At 42.8% G+C, this 23,168-nt stretch overlaps 1 protein-coding gene across 2 annotated transcripts; it reads left to right on the top strand.

Annotated features, from left to right (window-relative positions):
- Positions 1 to 6,676: 6,676 nt before the first annotated feature.
- On the top strand, positions 6,677 to 20,992 carry LOC121693683 (14-3-3 protein zeta-like). 2 transcript variants are annotated; one of them, XM_042073273.1, is made up of 6 exons: positions 6,677 to 6,804; positions 8,034 to 8,476; positions 12,354 to 12,477; positions 17,986 to 18,149; positions 18,273 to 18,368; positions 19,572 to 20,992. In XM_042073273.1, exons 2-6 carry the CDS (start codon positions 8,183 to 8,185, stop codon positions 19,629 to 19,631), a joined length of 738 nt encoding a protein of 245 aa, XP_041929207.1. In that variant the 5' UTR covers positions 6,677 to 6,804; positions 8,034 to 8,182; the 3' UTR covers positions 19,632 to 20,992. The 2 variants fall into 2 exon arrangements, with proteins under 2 accessions (XP_041929207.1, XP_041929208.1); XM_042073274.1 differs by lacking the exon at positions 6,677 to 6,804 and adding an exon at positions 7,795 to 7,876.
- Positions 20,993 to 23,168: the final 2,176 nt, after the last annotated feature.

Below are 23,168 nucleotides of genomic sequence, written 5' to 3'. Positions count from 1 at the left end.
TATGCTGTTGCAAGTGGGATAAATAGATAACTTGTCATGTCATGGTTGGTACTGGCCTCTCCCATACACCAACCTCAAAACCTATTGGGAGGTATGAATATAAGTCAGTATAAATGCAATTGAACATAAGCATTGTAATCATTTGCAAATTTACAAAGGAATCCCCAATGACAATACAGTATTGCCTCCAAATAACAGTGTGCTTTTTCATGTCAAATGCTCCATATTAGTATCACCAGAGACTTTCTAATGAGGAGACACAGCACTCAAAAAATCCTCCATAGAAATGCAAAGGGGTTAGTTTATAACGCCAATATGGCAGTTGTCTACCCATATCCCACCCTTCCACGGCAAAACGTCGACATCTGAATACATTGAGCCAATAATGTGGTGTGTTGTGAATACACTGTGGCAATCATGTGTTGTGATCTCGCCGCTGGAGCAAGGTTGGTGAAGTGAAGCCTTGCGCACACGCATTTCTGCCGAAATAGATGCCCGATAAGTGCCCAAAAAACGTTGCAATATGGCCGCCGAGTGGAGGGACTTGCCTAAAATGACTTTGGTATCACCAGGAGACCTAGACTGAAACATGGGCTTTTTTTAAGTAAATCAATCATTGCGTTGGCAACCCCACAGTGGATTGTCCAATGAAAAATTGCCATTTTAACTAGAAGCACATCTCTGTAACAGAGAGAGTGTGTGTGAAATCAGTGGGGATCCCTAGGCCACCGCATGTAGAGCTTCTCAGATACAGGGACACATTTAGTACACTGCGGCTACTGGATTTGTCTGCTTCACTTTTTTTGAGCGTGAGCCACCTACTCACGTGGAAGAGATACAGGTTCCAGTGAGTGGGAACGCAGCAGAGGAAACCTGTGCTGATGGGTAGATGTGGGCTCACAAAGAGGAGAGACGGAACATTGATGATATAAATAGATGGTGAAAAGAGAACATACACACACACACACACACACACTCTCTCTCTCTCTCTCTCTCTCTCTCTCTCACACACACACACACACACACACCATACACCATACACCAATCACTCACAGACAGTACTGGACATTTGCCCATCAGCTCACATATACATATACACCACAAAACTTGGGAGCACACAAACACACCCAGAAACAGAGGAGGATTTTGGAAAGAGAGCTGAGGTCGAGCACAGTGAACACCCCCTGGGCTTTATGCTCTTAGTAAGTGCATTATTCATACGGGCAGTCTCACATAATGAGAGAGAACAAGCCTCTGAGACACACTCCACACACACACACACACACACACACACACACACACACACACACACACACACACTATACACTCTCTTGCAAATACACAGATTTCTTTAATTGGAGGCACTGGTGCAAAGCAACACTATTGTGACAAAAACATTGCATGATGAGATCTCATAAAATTTGGGCAAAGACAAGCTTGTCATTTAGCCAGCTGATCTGGGTAGTTTCAGTGGACCAACTGTGCTGGTAGGGTACACGTCAGGATGAGAAGGGGAACGATGGGTCTGTGCCAGTGGAGAGGGGTGGGGTGAGGGTGGGGGGTCTCCAGTTAGGGGCTCTGTAATTGCCTGTGATTACACTGGTGAAAAGACTGGGAACTAGAGCACAGAAGGGCTAATTGCCACCTCTCTCCAAAGTGTACAGCTTTTTACACACACACACACACACACACACACACACACACACACACACACACACACACACATATACACACACAAAACCACAATACCACAGATTCCCTGACACACACACACAAACACTCTCTCTCTCTCACACACACACACACACACACACACACACACACACACACACACACACACGCACGGATGCATACACATACACACACACACACACTCTACTTGAACAACTCATAGCTTAATTACTCTTGTATTAGCATGAGCCACCCACTTACCCAGCCCCTCGTGGATCACAGGCGCCTGTCATCCTCCAGGACCAAGACGTAGAAACCCTGAGCCTTTTATGGCCATGCCATATCAACAGAGGTGTCAGCATCCCCACGGATATCACTGTCTCAGCCCTGCATTCTATATCGTCTGCACAGATACCTACCTGCAATCACTGAGGTGGTGGTTACAGCGGTGGTTTAGTTCATATTTTAATTTTAATATTAAAAACTATTAAAACTATAGTTAAACTATTTTCAGTTAACATTTTGAAACTAAGGTACTAATTAGAGTATACAGTGTCTTCTAATTGCTCATGAGTTTTTCTATCAAGTCAAGGAATCACTCTGTAGGTTGGGGGGTTACACCTAATAGGGAATAAGTTTCAAGCTAATTAATTTCAACATAAAGCACAAGACTAATCTATTATATTTGGTGGAAATGATGTTGGTGCTATGACCTGTCATCTCTGCTGTAGATTAGCTTTTGTAGTGTTGTGGTGCATTAGTGGAAGCACTAATGTTGCTGACATTGCAATTGGGTGCAGTTCAATGGCATCAATAGGAGTAAATATACAACAGACGTCAAGAGTTACAGTATTCTGCATTGACTCTGCATTGCGTGCTAGCAAAGTGTCTGTCTTTCTCTCTTGCTTTCTTCCCCTCACACACACTCTCTCTGTGGATACTGTCAAGGACGTGAGTGCACACACACACACACACACACACACACACAGATACTGACGTATTAGCAATATGAAACTGCTGGTGGCCCTCCCCTGCCCAGTACTGACGTTACCTATTGATTACCCCCTGGCAGAGAGGGTGGGAGCCGGGAAACAGGTCACGCATGTCAAAGAGCCACAAGCCAAATTCTCTCTCATTACTGGTCAGTGCACTCAGCCTCTCCACTCTTCTCTCTCTCTTTCACCCCCCTCTCTCTTGTTCATGCGCTCGCTCTCTGTCTCTTAGTAACACAGCACCATTCAAATAATTCAGATGAGATTGATCATTCAGCACTGCTTATGGATACATATATATCCGATTCTGTGCACAATCCAAACAGCATATATGAATGTTAATGGATTGTTTGGGAACCACACTGTGATCACACAAGATGTTGTTCAGAATACAACCGTCAGTGTTTATAACATAACATGATAACATATTCTAACAAGTACTTTATGCTTTAATATGCAACAAATCAATAGAAACACTGTGTTACTATGAGTGAATGCCTAGGCCTACTCCTGAGAAGCACTGGATTGTTGATTATGCGGTGGAGCCACATTTTTGCCAAAAAACATTGTGACATATCTGTCACACAAAATCAGCACAAAAAACATTTGCTTTAGAAGCATGTGATAACAGGCAAGGTGGTTACTGTGTGGCATCTGGAGTTGTATATGCAGGTGGCCATGTAGCCTTCATGCTAATCTTACTGATCTGTTTAAAAATGGCTTGCGAGTGTCAACTCATCATATGGGTGGGTCTGCTGGTGAGTCACACCTGAGTAAAGAGGAAACGTATGGGGCCATGACGACCAGGTTCAGACAAACCGGTGAATCACCCAACGGGGAACAAGTCAGGCACTGTTGCTCTGCAGACATTGACCAAATATGTCTGGACGTAAAGGTATCATGTTTACCTGTGAATCATCTCAACTCCATAGTTCATCTCTATTGCGTTTAAATAATGGTTGAAGTAGTACAACAGTGTTGATCATACCTGTATTTCATATATCATCATTGACCTTTGTTCCTACATTTAGCAACAGGCTACTGTATTTCATAATGACAAGAATTCCATCTCTTCCAACACATTCATATCCCCATACAAGCAATAGTTACTACAGAGATATTATGAAATACAGGCAAAAAGTAATTTTCATGTGAACGAATGAACCCTCAAAAATGCACATTACTGAAAAGATAATAATCCATGTTGGCATCATCGTGCTGGAACCTGTGGGTGTTTAATTAATGACATTTTGACACTTTCATGGGTTTGGCCTCCCCCATACACAGTATACACACACATGTGCTCACACAAACACACACTCCCATAGACACAGACACACAGACACACTCTGTTGGGTTTGTGTGCTTTCTCACTGCTGAGCTGGCTCTGTGTCCCAGCTGGCATTAGGGTGGACTGCTGCAGCTCCCTCTCACACCCAGTGCAGACAGTGCCTGCTGGGCAACTGCCAAACAGGGCCAGGAAGCATTGCCCTGTCACAGGAGACTCACTCAAAAATTACAGACCAAAGCACAGATTTGTCACTGCCATGGGAGACTTACAAAAGCGAAACGAATGGTTAAACCAAACCAGAGAGGAATGTGTGTGTATGGGTATGTGAATGTGTTCCATGTGATTGTGCGCTGTGAAGGAATCTGAAAATTCTACAGCCCCTCACAGCATGGGGTGGGATGAATTTCATTTTGTGCAGCTGATGAGAGACAGGATCATCTCAAATTCATTTAAAAATCTCCGATAGAAAAATAAATCTGGATAATGAATCAAGCCTGGCTGGAGTGACTGGAAGGATTTGCATGTTTAAACAGCGCTGATCCAACCTGCCCCACCTCATGGCTGCCCTTTAACGATGGGTCTGAAGGTGTCATTTGGAGTCTGAATGTGTCTTCTGGTGTCCTATGCTTTAACTCATGTCAGTCAGACCTGTCATGTTTCAAACATTGCACACATTTTTACTCAATGAAATATGATACCCTTAAACACCTGCCATTCAAGTTACTTGATTTTTAATTCTTAGACTTCACGGCTTACTTTGGAACTTCGCCAAATTTAACTCCTATCACACCCAAATTAGTTTGGATGGCACAGAACTTGCGGTCTCATTTTCAATCCTTCAAATTCTACTACAGCCTTAAGACTATTAGGTCATGGCTAATAAGCAAGCCAGTTGAGTGTTAAATAATGCATGCGCCATGAGTCAGACTACACATTCAAATGAAGCCTGTACAAAGCCCTTTTATTAATACTCCAGCTCTTATCATCAATAGATGTTGCTAATGATTAGGCAGCCAGACCAACAGATACCCTGTCTCTGCTGAAATACTGAAGCTAAGCAGGTGTGGGCTTGGTTAGTACTTTGATGGGAGACCACCTTAGAAAACTAAGTTGCTGCTGGAAATTATGTTGGTGAGTGGCACTACTCCCTCTGGGCAAAAAGTGATCCCAATGCCCCAGTGCAGTGACAGAGACACTGTAAGGTTGGAGAGGTTGATTAAACCAAGATCCTGACTCAGTATGGTCATTAAAGATCCCATGGCACTTAGGAGAGTAGGGCGCTCCCTGGTATCCTGGTTCCCCCAGTGTAATTGCCTGATTTATTAATTCCCTCACTCTCCACCTCAAGATGGTGTGTTGATCTGGTGTATAATAGATGCCGTGCATCACCCAAGTGGATGCTAAACATGGGTGGTGATTGAGATGGGGGGTCATTTGGTTACTTAGCAGCCAGAGTGATCTAGTTAATATCCATTTGCAAAGTCAGAGAGAAGGACAACACTGTTTGTCCTCTTTAAAGCCGTTCTCTTCAGAATTCATCAGTCTTTCAATTTGCCCTTCAGGATATGGAGGTAACATTTCAAAGAGAAAAGTGATACATTGCACAGTCATCAGAGCATGCACTGGTTCCTATGGGTCATTGGCTTAAACCCTCTCAAACCCCAAGGGAGCCCCAAGGGAGCCCAAGGCACATCGAATTGGGTTTCAGTTGCATTGACAAAACTGAGCCAAAACAATAGACGAAAGACAAAATTGAAACATAAATACACCTTTATCAAATTACTGCGATTTTCAGTTCAAGTCTAGGTTTCGATATTCTACCAAATAACCGTTGTGTAATGAATGTGTGAGGCAAAGGGGGAGCAAGTGGTTCAACAATGCTACAAGAGCTAATGTAGGCTACCATCACACTAATAATTTGCCATCAAAACAATAGGATAGGCTAGGCTACAGCAGACTGAAAGGAGACATTACATGGTTTGTGTGAATGGATAATAGGGAAGTTGCAGAGGGTTGTCATGTGCCCCTTGTTTTTTTCCCTTTCTCTCTCGGGGTAAAGACATGTGAGCCTCACAGCTTGGGGGTTAGAATGAGAATAGGCATAAATAAGCTCTCATGTTGCTTTTGGGAGATGTCTTTTTGGTCACAAACTGATTCTGCTTGCAAGAAAGTTTATTTGCCATGCAATAAACAAGTCAGGAAAATGCTACAATTTTACAGATTAGGTTTCTCCTTTGAGCTGATCCTAAAATAATTTAACTGAAACCATCATTCTAAAATGCAAGACATCAGAATAAGTCCTGGGTTTTGCACAAGGCGTGGATAATTAAAGGCCAGGCCTGCATGTCAAAATACCTTTCTTCTGTAGTTTAGAGTCTCATGCAAGATGCACGGAGAAGATTTTAAAGATAGCGATCTAGCTCCAGTGAAAAAGAAAGGGTCACTCCGCCTGCTGCAAAGCCCTACTGACCTCACAACACTTTCAAACAGAGGTGGGGGGAGAATAAGGCTCCGCCTTAACAATCTTTGATAACCATAGCAATGGTGACGTCTTCTCCCTTGCTCTAATTGGAGGAAACCCCGTGCCCGATCCGCAGCCCGAGATCCAATCAAACATGCTCTTATGCACCCGCCTCTACTCCCCGCGCAAAAGACTCATTGGTTGACAGTTTGTATGACATTTTTAGCAATACCAAAGAACCAATCAAATCATAGCATTAGATAGTCGAAAAAACATTAGGAAGAAAGACACCTCCCTCTGCAAGTTAGGTTGCATTCTACAATTGCATTTTTTCACACATTCACACTCAAAGCGGATCAATTCGGAGGAACAGGAACGAACCCATTAAGGTTAGACGCCGGCTTCCCTCTTCATTCATTTTAACTTATTTAGCTATCTTATTACGTAAATATTTTGGTAAGGTTCAACTAACTTGCTCTATTCTATCTATATTGAGCTAATCAGTGTGTCCACCAGGTTGTTAGAAAAATACTTTTTGCAAACTGACCATAGGGACAGTTGCCATTTCTCTTAACGTTTACGTTACTGATCTCGGGTTCAAGTTGGCGTTAAACGTTAGCTATTAACGTTTAACATTACAGCTCCCAGTCAGTCAGTTAACGTTAAAGTCAGCCATCAAGGAATACATGCTCGTAATAACGTTACTACTTTGACATTTGCTGTCCTAGTAGAAACTATAACGCTAACGTTATCTGTTATGTGAAACGTTTGTCGGTAAAATGAAGATAGTGAAGGACGTTCCTAACGCAACGTTACGAATAGCCTTGGTAATCATAGTGAGCAAATGGTATTTAACCAAATTAAGGGTTATGTTATTTTCGTTGGTAATGTTACGCAACTGTGATGACTTAAGTGGCAATGAAAGGCTATATTAACGTTACAGCTACGGTGTATTTTGCCAGTGGCTTTGACTAACGCAAGTGTTGGCTAGGCTAGGAGTGGGCAGAGTATGATTTCAACGTTAGCTAGCTTCCGCACAGCTCTTGTGAGTTAAGTTAGCTGTGCTAGCTATGGCTATCTTCTTAGCTGACCTATTTAACTCGTGACCTAGTTGTAAATTTGGTCATCTTAATTCTAGCCAGTAGGGTAGATTAATTGACTAAGGTTGCGCATCAACGTGAACCTAACACAGAGTGTAGAAATGGCTATTTCGAAATTCGTTCTGGCTAGCTAACGTTAGCCAATGTTACTTTACAAGCCTTCATACTAGCTTGCTGCTACCCAGTTAGATATCCCGCGAAGAGGCTGTTCCTGTCACCGCCCATCTTAGATGTTACCCGCCAAATAATCGTAGTAATTATTTTCTCCTTAGGTTTACCCTTTTAGTTGTCCGTTATTAAGCTTTACCTGTAACGTGTTGTGTTGCAACTTTGATGATAGTGAGTCTATTCCATAATCAAGGTATGTTAACGAGCTATTTAACTTTACTTAAATAATTCTTAACATTTTTACATTTCCTTGTAACGTAATAACCTGGTTGGTGTGCCATACATAACATGCTCGGTCTTGCAACATAATGATGCTGGTAGATGTCTTACGAGGTTTCTCCTCTTTGCAGACATTCAGAAGGACAACGATCACCCCCTATCTGTTCATCGTTTGCTAACAAGACTCTCACCCCACGCCTCCCTTTCTCCTGCCGTACCGGCCATACTGACACTATAGACTTAACCGCCTAAAGCAGCATTTGCCTTTAGAATTTAAACCATGGATAAAACGGAGCTTATTCAGAAAGCAAAGTTGGCCGAGCAGGCCGAGCGTTACGACGACATGGCTGCGTCTATGAAGGAGGTGACAGAGATGGGATCCGAGCTGTCCAATGAGGAGAGGAACCTGCTGTCTGTTGCCTACAAGAACGTGGTCGGGGCACGGAGATCCGCATGGAGGGTCATATCCAGCATCGAGCAGAAGACCGATGGCAGCGACAAAAAGCTGGCGATGGTCAAGGAGTACCGGGAGAAAGTGGAGTCGGAGCTTAGAGAGATCTGCAACGACGTATTGGTAAGCAGCACTTTATATTATTTCCATTCACAGTATTGGCGGAGAGACTACAAAGTAGCCTTTTTCGCTTGGACTTGAAAGTGAATTAAAAATCAAATGACCGACTGCTCGCTTGCTCGGGGGAGTGCGCTGAGAAAGTGAGCTAAATTAGGTTTCATCCTGTTAAAACGACCTTTGTTATTTAGTGGTGCAATAAGAGATAGTGTGAGTGTCCGTCAGGAAGTAACCGCGTGAGTGAAGCAGAAAAGAAGCGCCCACTTTCCCTGTGATGTAACTGCAGCCTAGTTTTGGGCTCTCAAGCTGATGGCTCTTAATATAGAACAGTTCTGTGAGCAGCATCTTTGCATGGACCTTTCATAATTGACCCTGTGATGGTTTCAAGATCTAGGCATTGAGCAAAAGGCCATTCTCATTTTGACACATTGTTGACACAACCATGTGTAACGTGTGTGTCCAATATGTGTCAAATGGCATGTCTGCTCTCCTGTGGTCTTATCTTGAAAAAACCCACCCCCAGCCCTCTAGGCACAGAGCATTTGTCCTCATGCGCAACACTTACTCCTGTGGTTTTTGCTTAAGTAGAACAATGGCCGAAGCACATTACGAGACTGCCAAAGGGCAGGGCTCTGTGTCTGCACCTAGGTGTGTCTGCCAGGGTGGGGCAGAGAAGTGATAGGAGCCTATAACATGCTTGCTCATTCTCTCTCATACCTGCTCACACAGGCTCTCTCTCTCTCTCTCTCTCTCTCTCTCTCTCTCTCTCTCTCTCTCTCTCTCTCTCTCTCTCTCTCTCTCTCGCTCTCTCTCTCTCTCTCTCTCTCGCTCTCGCTCTCTCTCGTAATCCTGTTAATCAGGATGTTGGCGCACATATAATGTTTTAAATTGTGGAAGTGTTCAGCTAAGGTCCAAGTGTTGAGATTGTAATGGGTTATCTAGTGAGTCCTGACATTTGTAGTACCAGTCTAGTATTACTGTTACTCTGCTTGCCAGGTGATTCATTTGACTGTTACTTTACTTCAGACTGTCACCTTGATTAATGAATTGGGCTTCTCAACCCTGACAAGTGGCTTTCCTAGTAGCATGTTGGAAACGGGTTATTTCCCCTTGAATGTTACAACATGTTTTCTACCAATAAGCAATAGCAGTCCTTTGCCTTCCTCTTCTGCTGATTGCTTTTATGCTTGAGAAGAGTGGCTTGTCCATTAGGGCTAAGGAAAAAGAAAACCCCCTCTCTTGCATTCTTTCTCTCTCCCCCCCCCCCCCTCCCTGAAGCCGCCTCGCTCTCCATCCTCCTCCTGAGTTGGATCACTGCGTTGCGGCGGTGGGATCAGTGGGATGTGAGTGCAGCGCTTAGCTGTTGTGTTGCAGCAGGCTCCCCAATGGTGGGCTGTATTGACAGAAGGCAGTGTGTTATTGGGGAAACCAACACATCTGATAGGCCGCTGGTTTCCGCTCCAGCATTGATCCCTTGGGGGAAGGGGGGGGGGGGGTGTTGTGGGACTGAAATAGTATTCTTTATTGTATTCTATGGAAAAAGGCTTTTGATGAGCTAATATAGAGGCTAAAGACTCAATTCTGTGGGGGGGAAATGGGAGAGTTCTGGAAATAACATTGTCTGTAGAATTGTTGCTTGCTTGCCGTATATGCGTATCCTACCAAAATACTATTTTTTTTCTTACCTCAACATCACCACTTTTGCTTGGAGCCTCTGGTTTCATAGGCTAGCCAGCACAGCTTTATTAATGAAGATGCACTTGCATGTTCAATCCTGTTAACAACCACACAAAAAACCCTCTTGTGTATAAATGTAGTCATATACATCACACACCCCTGTGGCGCTGCTTCCTGTCTGTGGCATCTTAGGGTGGGTGGGTGTGTGTGTGTGAGTGACTCATGCTGTTGACTTTGTGCCGGAGGGCGTGGGCCTCACCTCACGGTGCAGCAGCCACCCTTCCCATCCCATGTCCCTGTGGCATGCTCACCCACTTGAGTGGAGGCCTGCTGGGACAGACCTGCCTCTACCCTGTGTTGGAACAGAGCTGACTTCACTGAGGCTTGGCCTGTCGTGGTTTTTCACCAAAGCGGTCATAATTGTTGCTCAGTCTTTCTCACCAACGTCCAGTCACTGTTTGCATGTAGGGTGTGGTTGACTTATCAAGTGAAATCACAGTATGATGGCTATAGATTTACTACTGGTTGTACTGCATAAATTGTGGTATGCCCCAAGTCCAATATCTGGGACAGGATTTGTGAAGTGGCATTTTGTCTGGTCAGCCTGATGTGGCTGGCCATGCTAAAAGAGTGAAGAGGCAAGATGCAGCAGGCGAACCACTGCCCCACAGCAGGAGAGGGCCCTCTGCCCAAGCCCCCTAGTTCCTCCAAGAGGCCTGTCCTCATCAACCCTTAGTCCACTCATCGCTTGAGGCCAGACATCCAAATTGATTTTCATACAAAGTTGCCATAGATTTGCTCCGAGATTTCGGCTCTGCCCTGTTTCTATTTTGAGCGGACAAATCTATCTTATTGGTGTAATTGAATTACTGCCCGTGCTGGAAGAAGGAACGTTTTTCATGAGATTCCTGTGGGATCAGCTCCAGCAGTGTTGGCCTGCCTGTCTGAGAGTGCTGTTTGGACTGTGTGTGTGTGTTTCTGCCTGTGTGGTGGGGGAGGCTACAGCAAAGTATTTCCTGCAGTGTGTCATCTGAACACTTCTCCCAGCTATAAATATATTTGGGCTGCACCTCCCTTGGAACAGTAAGAGCAGTGTTGGCTTGTGTTGGGCCTGTCGTCATTGATTCTGCTGCTGGACCATGTTATGTGTAGCAAAGAATGCGGAGCACTCGAGGCATTCTGTTTCGCCTGTCCTGTCCCCGCACACACTGGTCTCCCTTAGCCTGGCTAGCGCCACCACTTCTCAATGAGACGTGGTCTGGGAACCAAACGCTAATTTTCTCGTATTTGGAAAAAAATGCCCAGATCTGTTTATTGGGTGCCACGGATGTCTATCAAATGCGTCTGTGCATAGCTCATCATTGTCTTGCTTTCCCCCTTGTTCTGTGATTGGTCCCCTATCTCAGGCGAAAATTTGCTCCATGGTCTCCAGTCTGCCTTAGCAGCGTGAATCAAATCGTGCGCAAGGCAGCATGGGAACACCCAGGCTAGGTCTCCCTGTGCTCTCGCTGGACCAGGTCTCGTGGTCTGGCAGCGGCACGCAGCTCCAGACTTCTGTAGTTAATGTGTTGGTGTTTTGGTCTAAGCCGAACTGTAAAACAATTAGAGAAGCCCTCCCAAGCCCTTGTTGTCAGCGACGATGGCTTAAACACTGAGCTCCCAGCAGGCGATAAGGTCTTCCCTGAACACCTACACACATGAAGCTGAGCTTCTTAAGCCTGTGGGGACTCACGCTTGCACGGTTAACGTAGTCAGCTAAACCAATTGAATTCACTCGTAGCTTGCAGCAGTGCAGTGTTTTAATGGTGTTGTAGGGGGTGTGTGGGACGAAACCTCATATGCTGTTGTTCTGCCTTGTTTATATGCTGATATATACATTTATGCCTCTATTAAGATTCTTCCCTCCTTTCCATGAGCCATCTGTGCAGTTCTTGCATATTTTGGCGTTCTGTTTCATATATTATATGTGTGACCTGGATTTTGGAAGGTGAAGCTGCCTGTGAACCCATTTATTTGTAACCTAATTTTACATGACAAGGTTCTTCGCTCTCTGCAGCCTGCAGTCTCTTGAATAGCCTGTGTGTGTGGTCCAACACGGTTCTTTGTTGAACAGACCAAGTGGTGCATTTATAACATATTAACTGAGACTGGTCCAAGTTGTGTGATGGGAGATGAATAATTAATGGCCCGATTTTTCTTTCCACAGGAACTGCTGAGCAAATATTTAATCGAGAACTCCACACAGGCGGAAAGCAAAGTCTTCTATCTGAAGATGAAGGGAGATTACTTCAGATACTTGGCTGAGGTTGCCTCGGGAGACGACAGGAAAGGTAAGATGCTCAGTCGTACTTGATCCATCCTAAAACACTACCCACAATTTGTACTGTCCTGGAAAAAAGGTATAAATAGAAATAAAAAAACTGGAAACAATTGAAAGACCCTCCTCAACTCAGACTAAATGCGGACTTGTTTCCCAAAATATACTTGGCTGACCATTTGTATGCCTGGATCCAGGGGGAAACGTTGCTTCCTGTTTTCAATACAATGCTTTAAGGGCTGCTCACACATGAGTGGTCAAGATATTCACAAGCTAGCACTGCCATCTTGCTGTCCCCACCTCCCTACATGAGGCAGTTAAGCCTGGAGACTAGATTCCTATTGGGACAGTTGCAGATGAAGGCTGAACAAGGAAGCTGTGCCCTTGACCTATCCCACTTCTACTGTTCACGTTCCATTCCTACACCTACTAGCTGCCCAAGTTATTGTTGTTGAATGTAATTGGGTGTTTTAAACAAGTCTTCTATTGGAAACTAGGCTATTTTGTCCAAATGAACCTATTGCTGTTTTTGTTTCAAAGTATGTTCTTCCTCAGTTGCATACCTGAGCATGCACTCTCCAGGGAGGTGGCAGTGCTGTAAATCAGGCTACTGCTTTCCACTGTTTAGCCAGCATGACGTAGATTAGATAAGAGTTTCACAGGCGGAGGTGTCTCCATGGTGTTAGTCCAGTGTCTGTGACCTAACACTGTAGAATACAGCTGAAATTCAGAGGAACTTAACGGTGATATGGAAGCAGAACATCTACCATGGTAGCACAACCTTTATGCCATGCTATGATATTGTGGTAGCACAACTACCATGATTCCGTGCATTATAGAATAATCAAATAGGGATATTAATATTTGTGTAGTATTTCTCAAACGGTTAAGTGGTCATGAAACTATCCGTGCACACCCTTAAACTATGTAGCCATTGCTGGATTTAAAATCGTGGACATTCTCACACACTGCACTTTACATTTTGATTGCTATTCTTAAACCTCTAACACAAACAGAGGCACTCTTCTCTTCTAAACACAGTGGCATTGCTGCCTCGGGGCTGCAGCGAGGCTTTGCTGATTGGGTGGTGTTGCAGTGGTCTCCAGTCTTAATGGCAGTGGCCAGTGAGGGTGGAGGAGGGAACTCTGTAATCTCCCTAATTAAAAAAAAAAAAGAAAGAAAAAAAAAAAAAAAACTCTTCCAACTAGGGGTGAACGATTTTGGAAAAAAATCTAATTGCGATTTTTCTCCCCAATATTGTGATGCGATATGCAATTATTTTTAAGCTCTTTATCTTCTGTCTTCAACAAAGACAAATAATTTATTATTCTATAGTATGACCAACACAAAATTAAATAAGTTAAACATAAACTGTTCTTTCCTGGAGCCCAGGCCTATGTTATGATGGCATTAGGTCATTGAATAAGATTAATGAATGAAATATTTTGTATTGAACTATTTTAATCACATTAGTAGACCTATATTTGTTGAACTTCCAGCCTTGTAAACATTTAATGATTCTAATACGTTTTTATTTTGTTTCTATTTCATGTAGATATGATCTTCTTTCCTTAGTTAACAGTTAGGTCTACATGCAGTGGCTCTGACACGTCTTCTCCTTGTCCTGTGCTCTCCATACATGCGAGTGCGCGCACACACACAGACCCACTCCTCTCCTGTAGGATACTTGCACGTGAATCGGAACAAACTACTGTAGATTGTTGCAGCGCAAATAAATGCGGCCGAATGACTGTTCCGCTCGGTGTTAACTAAAGGTTAGCATCATCAACACCGCAGCGCAATACGCATGCATGCAAATTAACTAGTTTGTTCATATCACAACAAAGCCAATCGCGGAGACAAAACTCTTTAAAAAGGCAAAGTTATCAACAGCAGTTAGCAGCATGTATGTAGCCTAGAGCCTTAGCTGGTAAGCTAATGTTAGGCCTAGTCCACACGTACCAAACCGATCTTTTTTCCCTCCGTCTTCCCTGGAACCGTATCAAGAATATTTGCGTCCAAACGGATCCATCTCAACACGACTCAACACGTTACTTCATACCCCAGGCCTATAGGTGGCACTGTGTCTTTACAGAAATTCACCAAAACTTGCAAAACGTGCGCTTTAAAAACAGACAGAATAGGCTACGGCCAGAGCGAAATGGCTAGTGCAAGGAAACCAGAATTGTTTGTGTGTACTGATGGTGAACTGTAGCCAACTGTAAAACTAATAAACTTTATTTGACGCAGGTAGGCCTACTAATCACCTTTACTTTCTTTGGTTGTAGGATAGTCCGTGATTCACATTAGTTTTGGTTATCACCGCAAATAGGCTACTAAACGCAAGGCTTACCCAAGTTCTAGGCTATTCTGTCGCTACATTTATAATATTGCTATAAAACCTTCGTTAGTAACAGTCAATACTTTTGCCTGCATCAAATCGTGCATTTGCATTCAGTGTGCTACCATCGGCTTAACGTGAGTTCTAAGCGTCTTTGTATGCTTATATCTGATTTCACTCGACTGTGAATGCATGTATATATGTTGTAAGACATGTAAAATAAATGAATGACACTGGCACTACGCACAAATTAATGTAGCCTAAACTTACACCGTGCTTTCCTAATAACTTAAGTTCTCTCGCGTCACTGACCGTAGCTAGAATGCATAAAAAAAACGGTGTTCAGTCCACCAAGTCATAAGCTATCGGCGCTGCGCAGCATCAGTTGTGATATTTATCTTAACGGAGTGTAATCGTAGGTAATGTCATGTATGAAAACTAGTATTGTTAGGCAATACTATAAGTGCAAGTCCAGGGCAGCTGAGGTGTGGCGATGACCTCATCGATACGCAAGCAGGATGTGCGGTTTCGCTGTCTAAACTAACTCAAACGGGCTACGGCAGGGGTCTCAAACTCCAATGAGCTGGGGGCCAATTCTGCCAACGTCATGTGATTGGAGGGCCGGCTATTTCTGAAAATGCAATGTTCTTTTTTTCAAATGCCACACAAAACTGCAAACAGAAAGTGCAAGTGTTTTTATCTAGTTTTAGACACCTGTGCTAGCAACCTTAGCTTATAAATAAAATAATAATAAAATAAATATTAATACAAATTATAAAATAAATGAAACACACCCACATACCTGTTTTTATGTTTTTCACACCAAATAAAAATATTTCCCCTCATAACTTTTTTAAACCTGGCAAACTAGGCATCAGGGTTAAGAAAGCAACACCATTGGATTTGTATATCAAAATTTCAAAAGGCCATGGCTTGAAAGTAGTCGGAGATAAAGTCCTACTGTAAATGTAAAAATCTTTAGTAAAACAAAAGTTTATGAAGGGGGTAAATTTACCCATCTAATTTGTCACTGGATGGCAAGCACCTCAAATTATGCACCTTTAAGTAAATACTGGATGAACATATTTAAGCAGGTTTACTTTCCTTTTTTCATATTACCCACATAACAAATTAACAGGAAAACACCTAAGATGTATACCAACACCTAAGATGTTGTGGTTTAGTAATTACTACAATATAGGCCTACAATAAAGTATTCTGGTCAAACAGTTCCTATCGCGGGTAATCTGCAGTACCCAGAAGTTCGCATCATATTGCGGGTGACTTTGTAGTTCTTTAGAGCCCTATTTCTACTAGCCCTGCTGTCTGTACCACATCCATTACGGACACTATCATCACGATTACCACTGCAACCTCCAAGCTATGTTGGGCAGAGGGTCGAAACAAGCATGGTATGCTTAGTGGACACCGTTGTATACACGCACCTCCATTCACAGACGCACCGTGACTATCACTGTCATAGACGATCGATCATAATCTCCAAAAGGATATTCTCCTTCAGAATTAGAATAGGTGAATAACATAGCTTACCTAAGACTTCATCACACGTGAACGTTTTTCAACATTTGGTGTAGGCCTGTTTCTGCTTCATTTCTGCAACACTATGGCCTGCATCGCTTCCGTGTCATTACAAATGCACGTCTTTGTGTTTCTCGCGTGTAATACAAGTATTTCCTGAAAACTTTGCGCAGCGATTTTGGGTTTGAATCAAGCTCTGGATGTCTTGCACATAGTGGAGCAGAGTAGGCCTACAAATGAGATTTGTCACCGTACCTGGATCTATCGTCTATTTTAATCAGTATCGTTGTTTGTCGCAAATAATAGCCTCAAGGGCCGGATTACATTATTATTTTGTCATACGTCGCGGGCCGGAATTGGTCAGGACGCGGGCCGGATTTGGCCCGCGGTCCGGGTGTTTGAGACCCCTGGGCTACGGTTTCAGATTTCTCCACTCTGGGACCAGGTTTCAGAAAAGTGCGGTTTCGGGCAGTGCGTTTACAGGATTCGTTTGGACGCTCGGCCAAGACGAAGCAAAACCTCTGCGTTTAACCTAAAAAGCGTCTCCGTGTGGACAGGCCCTTAGAACAGCTGGGTTTTTGGTGGTTAGCTGTGTCAACTACTTGCGGATAACATTATGCATCAATTCATTACCTGTGAGATGAAATGTTTGCGCCGCCAACCCCCTTGGATATCGTAAATGCTCCCACTGTCACTGTACTCCAACAAAGTCCCCAGTGCACAGGTGAATGGCTGCTGTGCAGTGCAGCCTAAACAGTCGTGGAGTTTTAATCGTCAGCTGGACAAGTGAACAAAGTTACCAGCCAGAGTAGTAGCACAGGGGAAAAATGAACTATAACCTGGCCATGGGACATGGCAGGTTCGAACAAAAGGTAATGAAGAGGTTTATTTTTAACTTAAGTAGCTCTACTGATCAGACACTGTTAGCTGATCCTCTTGTTTAAGTTTTGGTGTTGCGTCGGCAAGCGCAAGTATAAATGCGTTTTGGTGACTCATATTACGAAGCGTAACCGCAGTCTTTGCGGTTTGAAAATCGCGTTTCATCATATCATATTCGCGTTTCATCACATCATATTATCGCAAATGCAATAAATCGTTTAGCCCTACTTCCAACTGTGCCCCTGAGCCTAGTGTTCTGCTTCTAAGGACGAGGTCCCTATACTCTGAACCAAACAGAGTTGTGGAGCTGAGAATGGTGTCAGCCAAGGAGGTCTGCATCACCGCAAAAGTGTTTTGTGGGAGCTTTTTGTGTGTGTGTGTGTGTGTGTGTGTGTGTCCGAGCATGCATCACACTTACTGCCACAGATCAGGCCTCATTGTGACTCATTACTTGAATCAGTGACTCATTACTTGAATATTAGTTTGGTCATTTAGACATTTCTATTGTAAAATTCCTGAGATGTAGGTCACCTTCAAGAGTGTTATATCACTCCCTTTGTAGAAGTGTGTGGTAACTTGGGCTTGTCTTTAAGCTTGCCAGAAGGACCTCTATGCATCCTCACCTGCACCAGTTCATGTAGGGTATTCTATTTCTTGAATTTCCCCTGGGGATCAATAAAGTATCTATCTATCTATCTATTGTTTGCTATTGAGGAGTTACCGTAGTTTGCATTGACCCGGTCTTTCCGTCTTGTTCCTCAGCAACCATCGAAAACTCTCAGGAAGCCTACCAGCAGGCCTTCGACATCAGCAAGAAAGACATGCAGCCAACGCACCCCATCCGCCTCGGCCTGGCCCTCAACTTCTCCGTCTTCTTCTACGAGATTCTCAACTCTCCAGAGCAGGCGTGCTCACTGGCCAAACAGGTAGGCCTCCCTCACAGCTTGACTTGACCTAAACCGAGCTGCCGTAATATGTTCAAGTATATTGGCTACCTACCCCTTGATTAGTGCACTAAGAGTGTTTGTGTGTGTGTGTGTTGCTCACAGGCTTTTGATGAGGCCATCGCAGAGCTCGACACACTGAACGAGGAGTCCTACAAAGACAGCACTCTCATCATGCAGCTGCTTAGAGACAATCTAACAGTGAGTACCTCCATATCCTCTCTTAAGGCGAGACACGGCAGGTGAAAACATCGTTTTTTCATGCACTGGTCAATTTCGAGATTTTGAGCTAGTATGTTACCTTAGCATGTATTCTATCACACTACTACAATAGAAAAAAGTCAGATTTGCTCATTTAGGTTTTTATTTCATTATATTATGTCTATTCGCCTGTATATGTCTCCTAAATTCAGCAAAAGTTAGCATTCTAACCTTGCATGCACTCCCGCGACCGTGGTCCGAAATATATCATGTGTAGTACCGTTGGAAAGCTCTGTTTTTCCCGTATCACGCTATGTGATCCATATATGGACACCTTTGTATCAGCAACCAATCGCGAAAGTTCAAAGGCGAGTCTAGGCTGAGAACGGAATCTCATTGGCTGTCTTTCAAGGCTGTTTTCTCAAAATGAGTTTCCTCTCCCACTCTGAGCACGGAAACTCCACTTCAGAAGCACTTACATACACCAAACTTTCTAGACTTATGCCTAACTATATGTAGAAGATTTTTACAGAGGGGTTTGTTGATATTATTCCTAGCCTGACTTACATGACATTTTATACCTAAAAACATGGCAAAAATCTAATTTTTTTTTTTTTTAGGGCTATTGACGACATATTCTGATTTACAGGATAACAAAAGTAGATATTCATAAATCCCTCTACATTTTTCCCCATGTAATATCTGAACACAATGAAAACATAATTTTGAACCTGGCTGTATCCAATGCTCAGTTTTCGTGCCTTAAAATGTATGCAAATTAGCGCATATTTAATTAGATAATGCCTAATTTGCATATGTAAACATTAAATTGCAGAAAACTTGTAATACATTTTTTTTCCCTCATATTAATGTAAGTAATCAACTGGGGAAGTTTCATAGTGATATCTGCTTGTTAAAAATTTTACCCTATTCACCTGTAGTGTCTCGCCTTAACACACTGCACCGACTGTCATATCATCGCATTACTGAAAGGAGGGTGAATGGGAAATGTTCAAGCTCTTGTTAAGATGCAGGTTTACTACATGTACCCCACCCCAACTCCCCATAGCAATCAAAGAATCAAAAGCAAACGCATTGATGTCATATGTCAAACAAATTATTTGGACTGGTAGTAACTTGTGCTTGCTGATGCTATATGGTCCAGGGCTTTTCATTAACCATTGTGCCTCTCTGTGTTTACAGTTATGGACCTCTGATAATGCAGCTGATGAAGCAGAGGCAGGTGAAGGTGGCGAGAACTAAACCTCTTCCTCACCAGAGCTCATCTCCCTATTAAGAGGAAACAGAAGAAAAAAAAACCCTTTTTACACATCTCCATTCCTTTTCGCTCCACTTTAAAAGAAAAAAAAATCTAGCAATTGGAAAAAAAAAAAAAAAAAAAAGCCCATCAGTACTGGAAAAAGTGCAACAAAAATTCCAATCATTTAGTCTTTTTTGCATTGCAGCTCATGGACAAAGAAGCAGAATTGAGGTCCCTGGCCCCCCTCCCCCCCCCCCAAAAACAAACAACTTCTTTTTGGTTTGTGATTTTTGTTCCCGGCCTACCGTGTGTGCGTGTGCGTTCTCTGCTGTAGAAAACTGACGTATGATATAGCCTCATTTTTGTATCGACACACTTAATGACTTAGTAATAAATATAATAGAATCTTAATGTTGCTACAGAAAAAGGAAGAAAAAAAACGGTTGACTGTGCTGTTGGAAAAGCAAAGGGTAAACTAACGGTTTGAAATGGAAAGCTTGTCTTGTACCATTTTACTGTAGCTCTCCTTTTTTTCCCCGTCATTTTCTTCTGGTGGTTGGCTGTGTCCAAACGTTAGGATGTTTTAAATTAAATCATGTAATCAAGAGAAGCATTCCAATTTCAGCTCTTCACAGCAGAATCCTCGGGTTTTATTGTAGGTCTTACAATATAAAGTAGTCTCCATTTCCTCTTGTAGCGTTAAGATCATCAGATAGAAAGCATTTGTATTGGCTCTGTGGATTTCATTTTTTGAAAACTAGAGAATAGTTTCCCCACAATATGTAAGGATTTTGACCTTTATTGGAAAGGAACTTATTCTGATGAGTTTCAATTTGGATATATCAGTGGAGATCCTATTGGTATCACCAAGCCCTAAAGAAAATTGTAATCCTACTGATTGGTTGTCACAAAATTGGTCCTAGTTTTTCACTCTTAACAGTTCCTTGTAGTTAGGTCTCTCTCCAGAAGTCTCACAAACACTCCTTTTAGGTCGTGGTACACACTTCACTTGAAGCATGTCTGAATAGAAATACAACAAAAAATGTGGGGCTGTCTAGTGACCAAAAAAGTTAAACTTGTTGGAAAAAGTCCTTGCATGTCTTTAACACAAAAATTACACTGGAATGGGAACCAATGCTATATGCACCAAGATGAAGAGACCAATATAGTACTTTTAAACGCAGGCTTATACACATTTATGGACACGGGAGGGGGTTGGTTAGTCCAGTGATTGTTAGATTTGGACCACTATTGTGTTTTTGCTAATCATTGATTGTAGTCCCTAAAAAGCCTTGTGGAAATGTCTAATGCCCTATGTATCAGTAATGTAACATGAATAAAGATGTCATTTTATAAACCAAAATTGAATTTCCATTTGTCTTGAATTTAAAACTGCAATATTATTCTGTGTGTAAGCGAAGGGTCACTGTTGACAATAGTCCAATTGACATAGATAGGTAGATACTTTATTGATCCCCAAACTTGATGCTTATCGAAGAAATTATGTATGTTATTATTAACTAAGTATTGTTATCTGTAGGTGTATGCAACTATACTTAAGTCAAATTAACCTGTCGGTGTACAAGAACAACGCCCTGGCTCAATGTAAATGAAGCCAAACTTTTTCATTGTTTCTTCTGATGTCACTGAAGGACATAGTAATGAAGGGTAAGTGCTGCGATGAGTCAAATCTCGTGAGGTTGAACTAAACTGCTAGAACGAGCAACAAAAAACAAGCATCTTTAGCAGGTCACTGGCCAGAGTGTTTGAGAGTTGCGAGAGCCGCTGCAGTCAACGTTAGCTGCACATTTTAGTGATGAGGACTGGGTGTCAAAACTCGCTTACCTTTGTGCCCTATTCGGGTTGCTTAATGACCTCAACCCAAGGCCGTAGTCATGATCTCAACATTGGGGGGGACCCCCAAACAGAATTTCAATACATTTCCTACTATGCAAAAATATTATTAAAAATCACAAACAAGTCGTTAGTTAGGTCAGTCAATTAGGGTATTCCAAACTTTTGACGGACATGCATGGCATGGATGGATTATGAACCCCTGGGCACAGATGCCCCCCCCCCCCCCCCCCCCCCCTTCAGATAGAGGGGTCCTGAGGCATTCTCCCACAGAAGATTTTTTTTCTTTTTAAAAAAATGACTCACCAGATGACTTCTGGTGAGTTTTGTGAAAAGAGAAGGGTAAAGAAGAAGCAACTTCACACAGAGGCTTGGGCTTCAGGGACCCCTGAGCTCTTAGGCCCAGTAAGCCCATTCAGTAATCCATCCCTGGACCAGTGACTCCATTTGTGTTCAAAATGTATACTTTAAAAGAAATTACTAACTAGAGTCTCTTATGATAACCTCTATATTACACAGAATGTGGTTCGTTGACTTATTACTTAGGTTTGGCCCAATAAGATTTTGACTTTTAATTTAGATTTTATTATGCTGGCGGCTAATCACACAATTTTAACATAGTTTGAAAGGGACAGGATTCAGGAATAGGCTACTAAGACAGGCCCCTCTTCTGTCTGACTCACTTCATGTTATGTTACCCCTGTATGCATTATAGATCTGGCTTCTGACAGAAATTACGTTTTGTGCCAACATGTAGGCTAGAAACACTAGGCCTACTACAGCCTTTAATTGGTGAATGGAGGTGCAAATTCCTTTCTTTGGTTATTGTCCGCAATTCACATTAACTGTAGGCTATCATCACATTGTAAACGTTTTTTCCAACTTGTGTGCTGTCGCCACATTTGATCACTTTTTGCCTGCATGGATGCGCGATTGAGTGCGCATCTAAATAATACGCAAGATGCAACAATCATTTCTAAGAGGCCTATAAACGGTAATTTCTGGCATTACTACTAGCATATGAATGCATTATTTATGTTGAAAGACGTGAACGAAATGACACAGGCTTGCACAAATTCATAATTTAAAATAGAACGCTTTCGCCATCATTACGAGAATAGGCTACAATATGGAAAATGTTCCCTTTCAGTCTGATCAGCTCCAAAAATGTATGGGATTTCCTTAGCCTGTGCTACACCTTTCAAATAAGTTTTGTGAAAATTGTACCGGTAGCTTTTGCGATATTGTTGACAGCCCTACCTCACCGCAGTAGGGTGCAGTAAATGGAAGCTTTTGATAGCGCACGCCACTAACGAAAAACGGAAAATCACCAGGACAAACCACTCAGGTGTATGGCTCCTCTGGAACCATGGTCACTAATTTGTGCGTTACGTTTGATTACATTTCTGATGCGTGTTGGTTTCCTGTAGGCCTAGTATATAGCGCTTTATTCTTTTTCTATGTCCGTATATTGGGGGGGACATTTTGGTCATATTTGAATATTGTATAGTGGGTCCGCAACCCATTTGTCAATATCCCGAATAGTCCTAACGTGTCAGCGCAGGAGGAAGAGCAGTTGATCGAAATTGCAAATGACGGTGGTCTTACGAGTGTGTATAAGGAAACCTCTCTAGTGGGTTTTTGGATCAAAACCAAAGCAGAATATCCCGAGATACCCGTTGCTA

The sequence above is a fragment of the Alosa sapidissima genome, chromosome 19 (assembly GCF_018492685.1).
Source record: "Alosa sapidissima isolate fAloSap1 chromosome 19, fAloSap1.pri, whole genome shotgun sequence".
Classification (NCBI taxonomy): domain Eukaryota; kingdom Metazoa; phylum Chordata; class Actinopteri; order Clupeiformes; family Clupeidae; genus Alosa; species Alosa sapidissima.
The sequence above is the reverse complement of the archived record's forward strand: the minus strand, read 5'-3'. Positions and strand labels throughout refer to the sequence as shown.

What these genes read in the sequence shown, in the direction of transcription:
- LOC121693683 (XM_042073273.1), top strand. Translation starts at nt 8,183, where the DNA reads ATGGATAAAACGGAGCTTATTCAGAAAGCAAAGTTGGCCGAGCAGGCC. An exon ending in CTCGGGAGACGACAGGAAAG is followed by an intron (nt 12,478 to 17,985) that starts GTAAGATGCTCA and finishes CTTGTTCCTCAG; the next exon opens with CAACCATCGAAAACTCTCAG. An exon ending in CGTGCTCACTGGCCAAACAG is followed by an intron (nt 18,150 to 18,272) that starts GTAGGCCTCCCT and finishes TGTTGCTCACAG; the next exon opens with GCTTTTGATGAGGCCATCGC.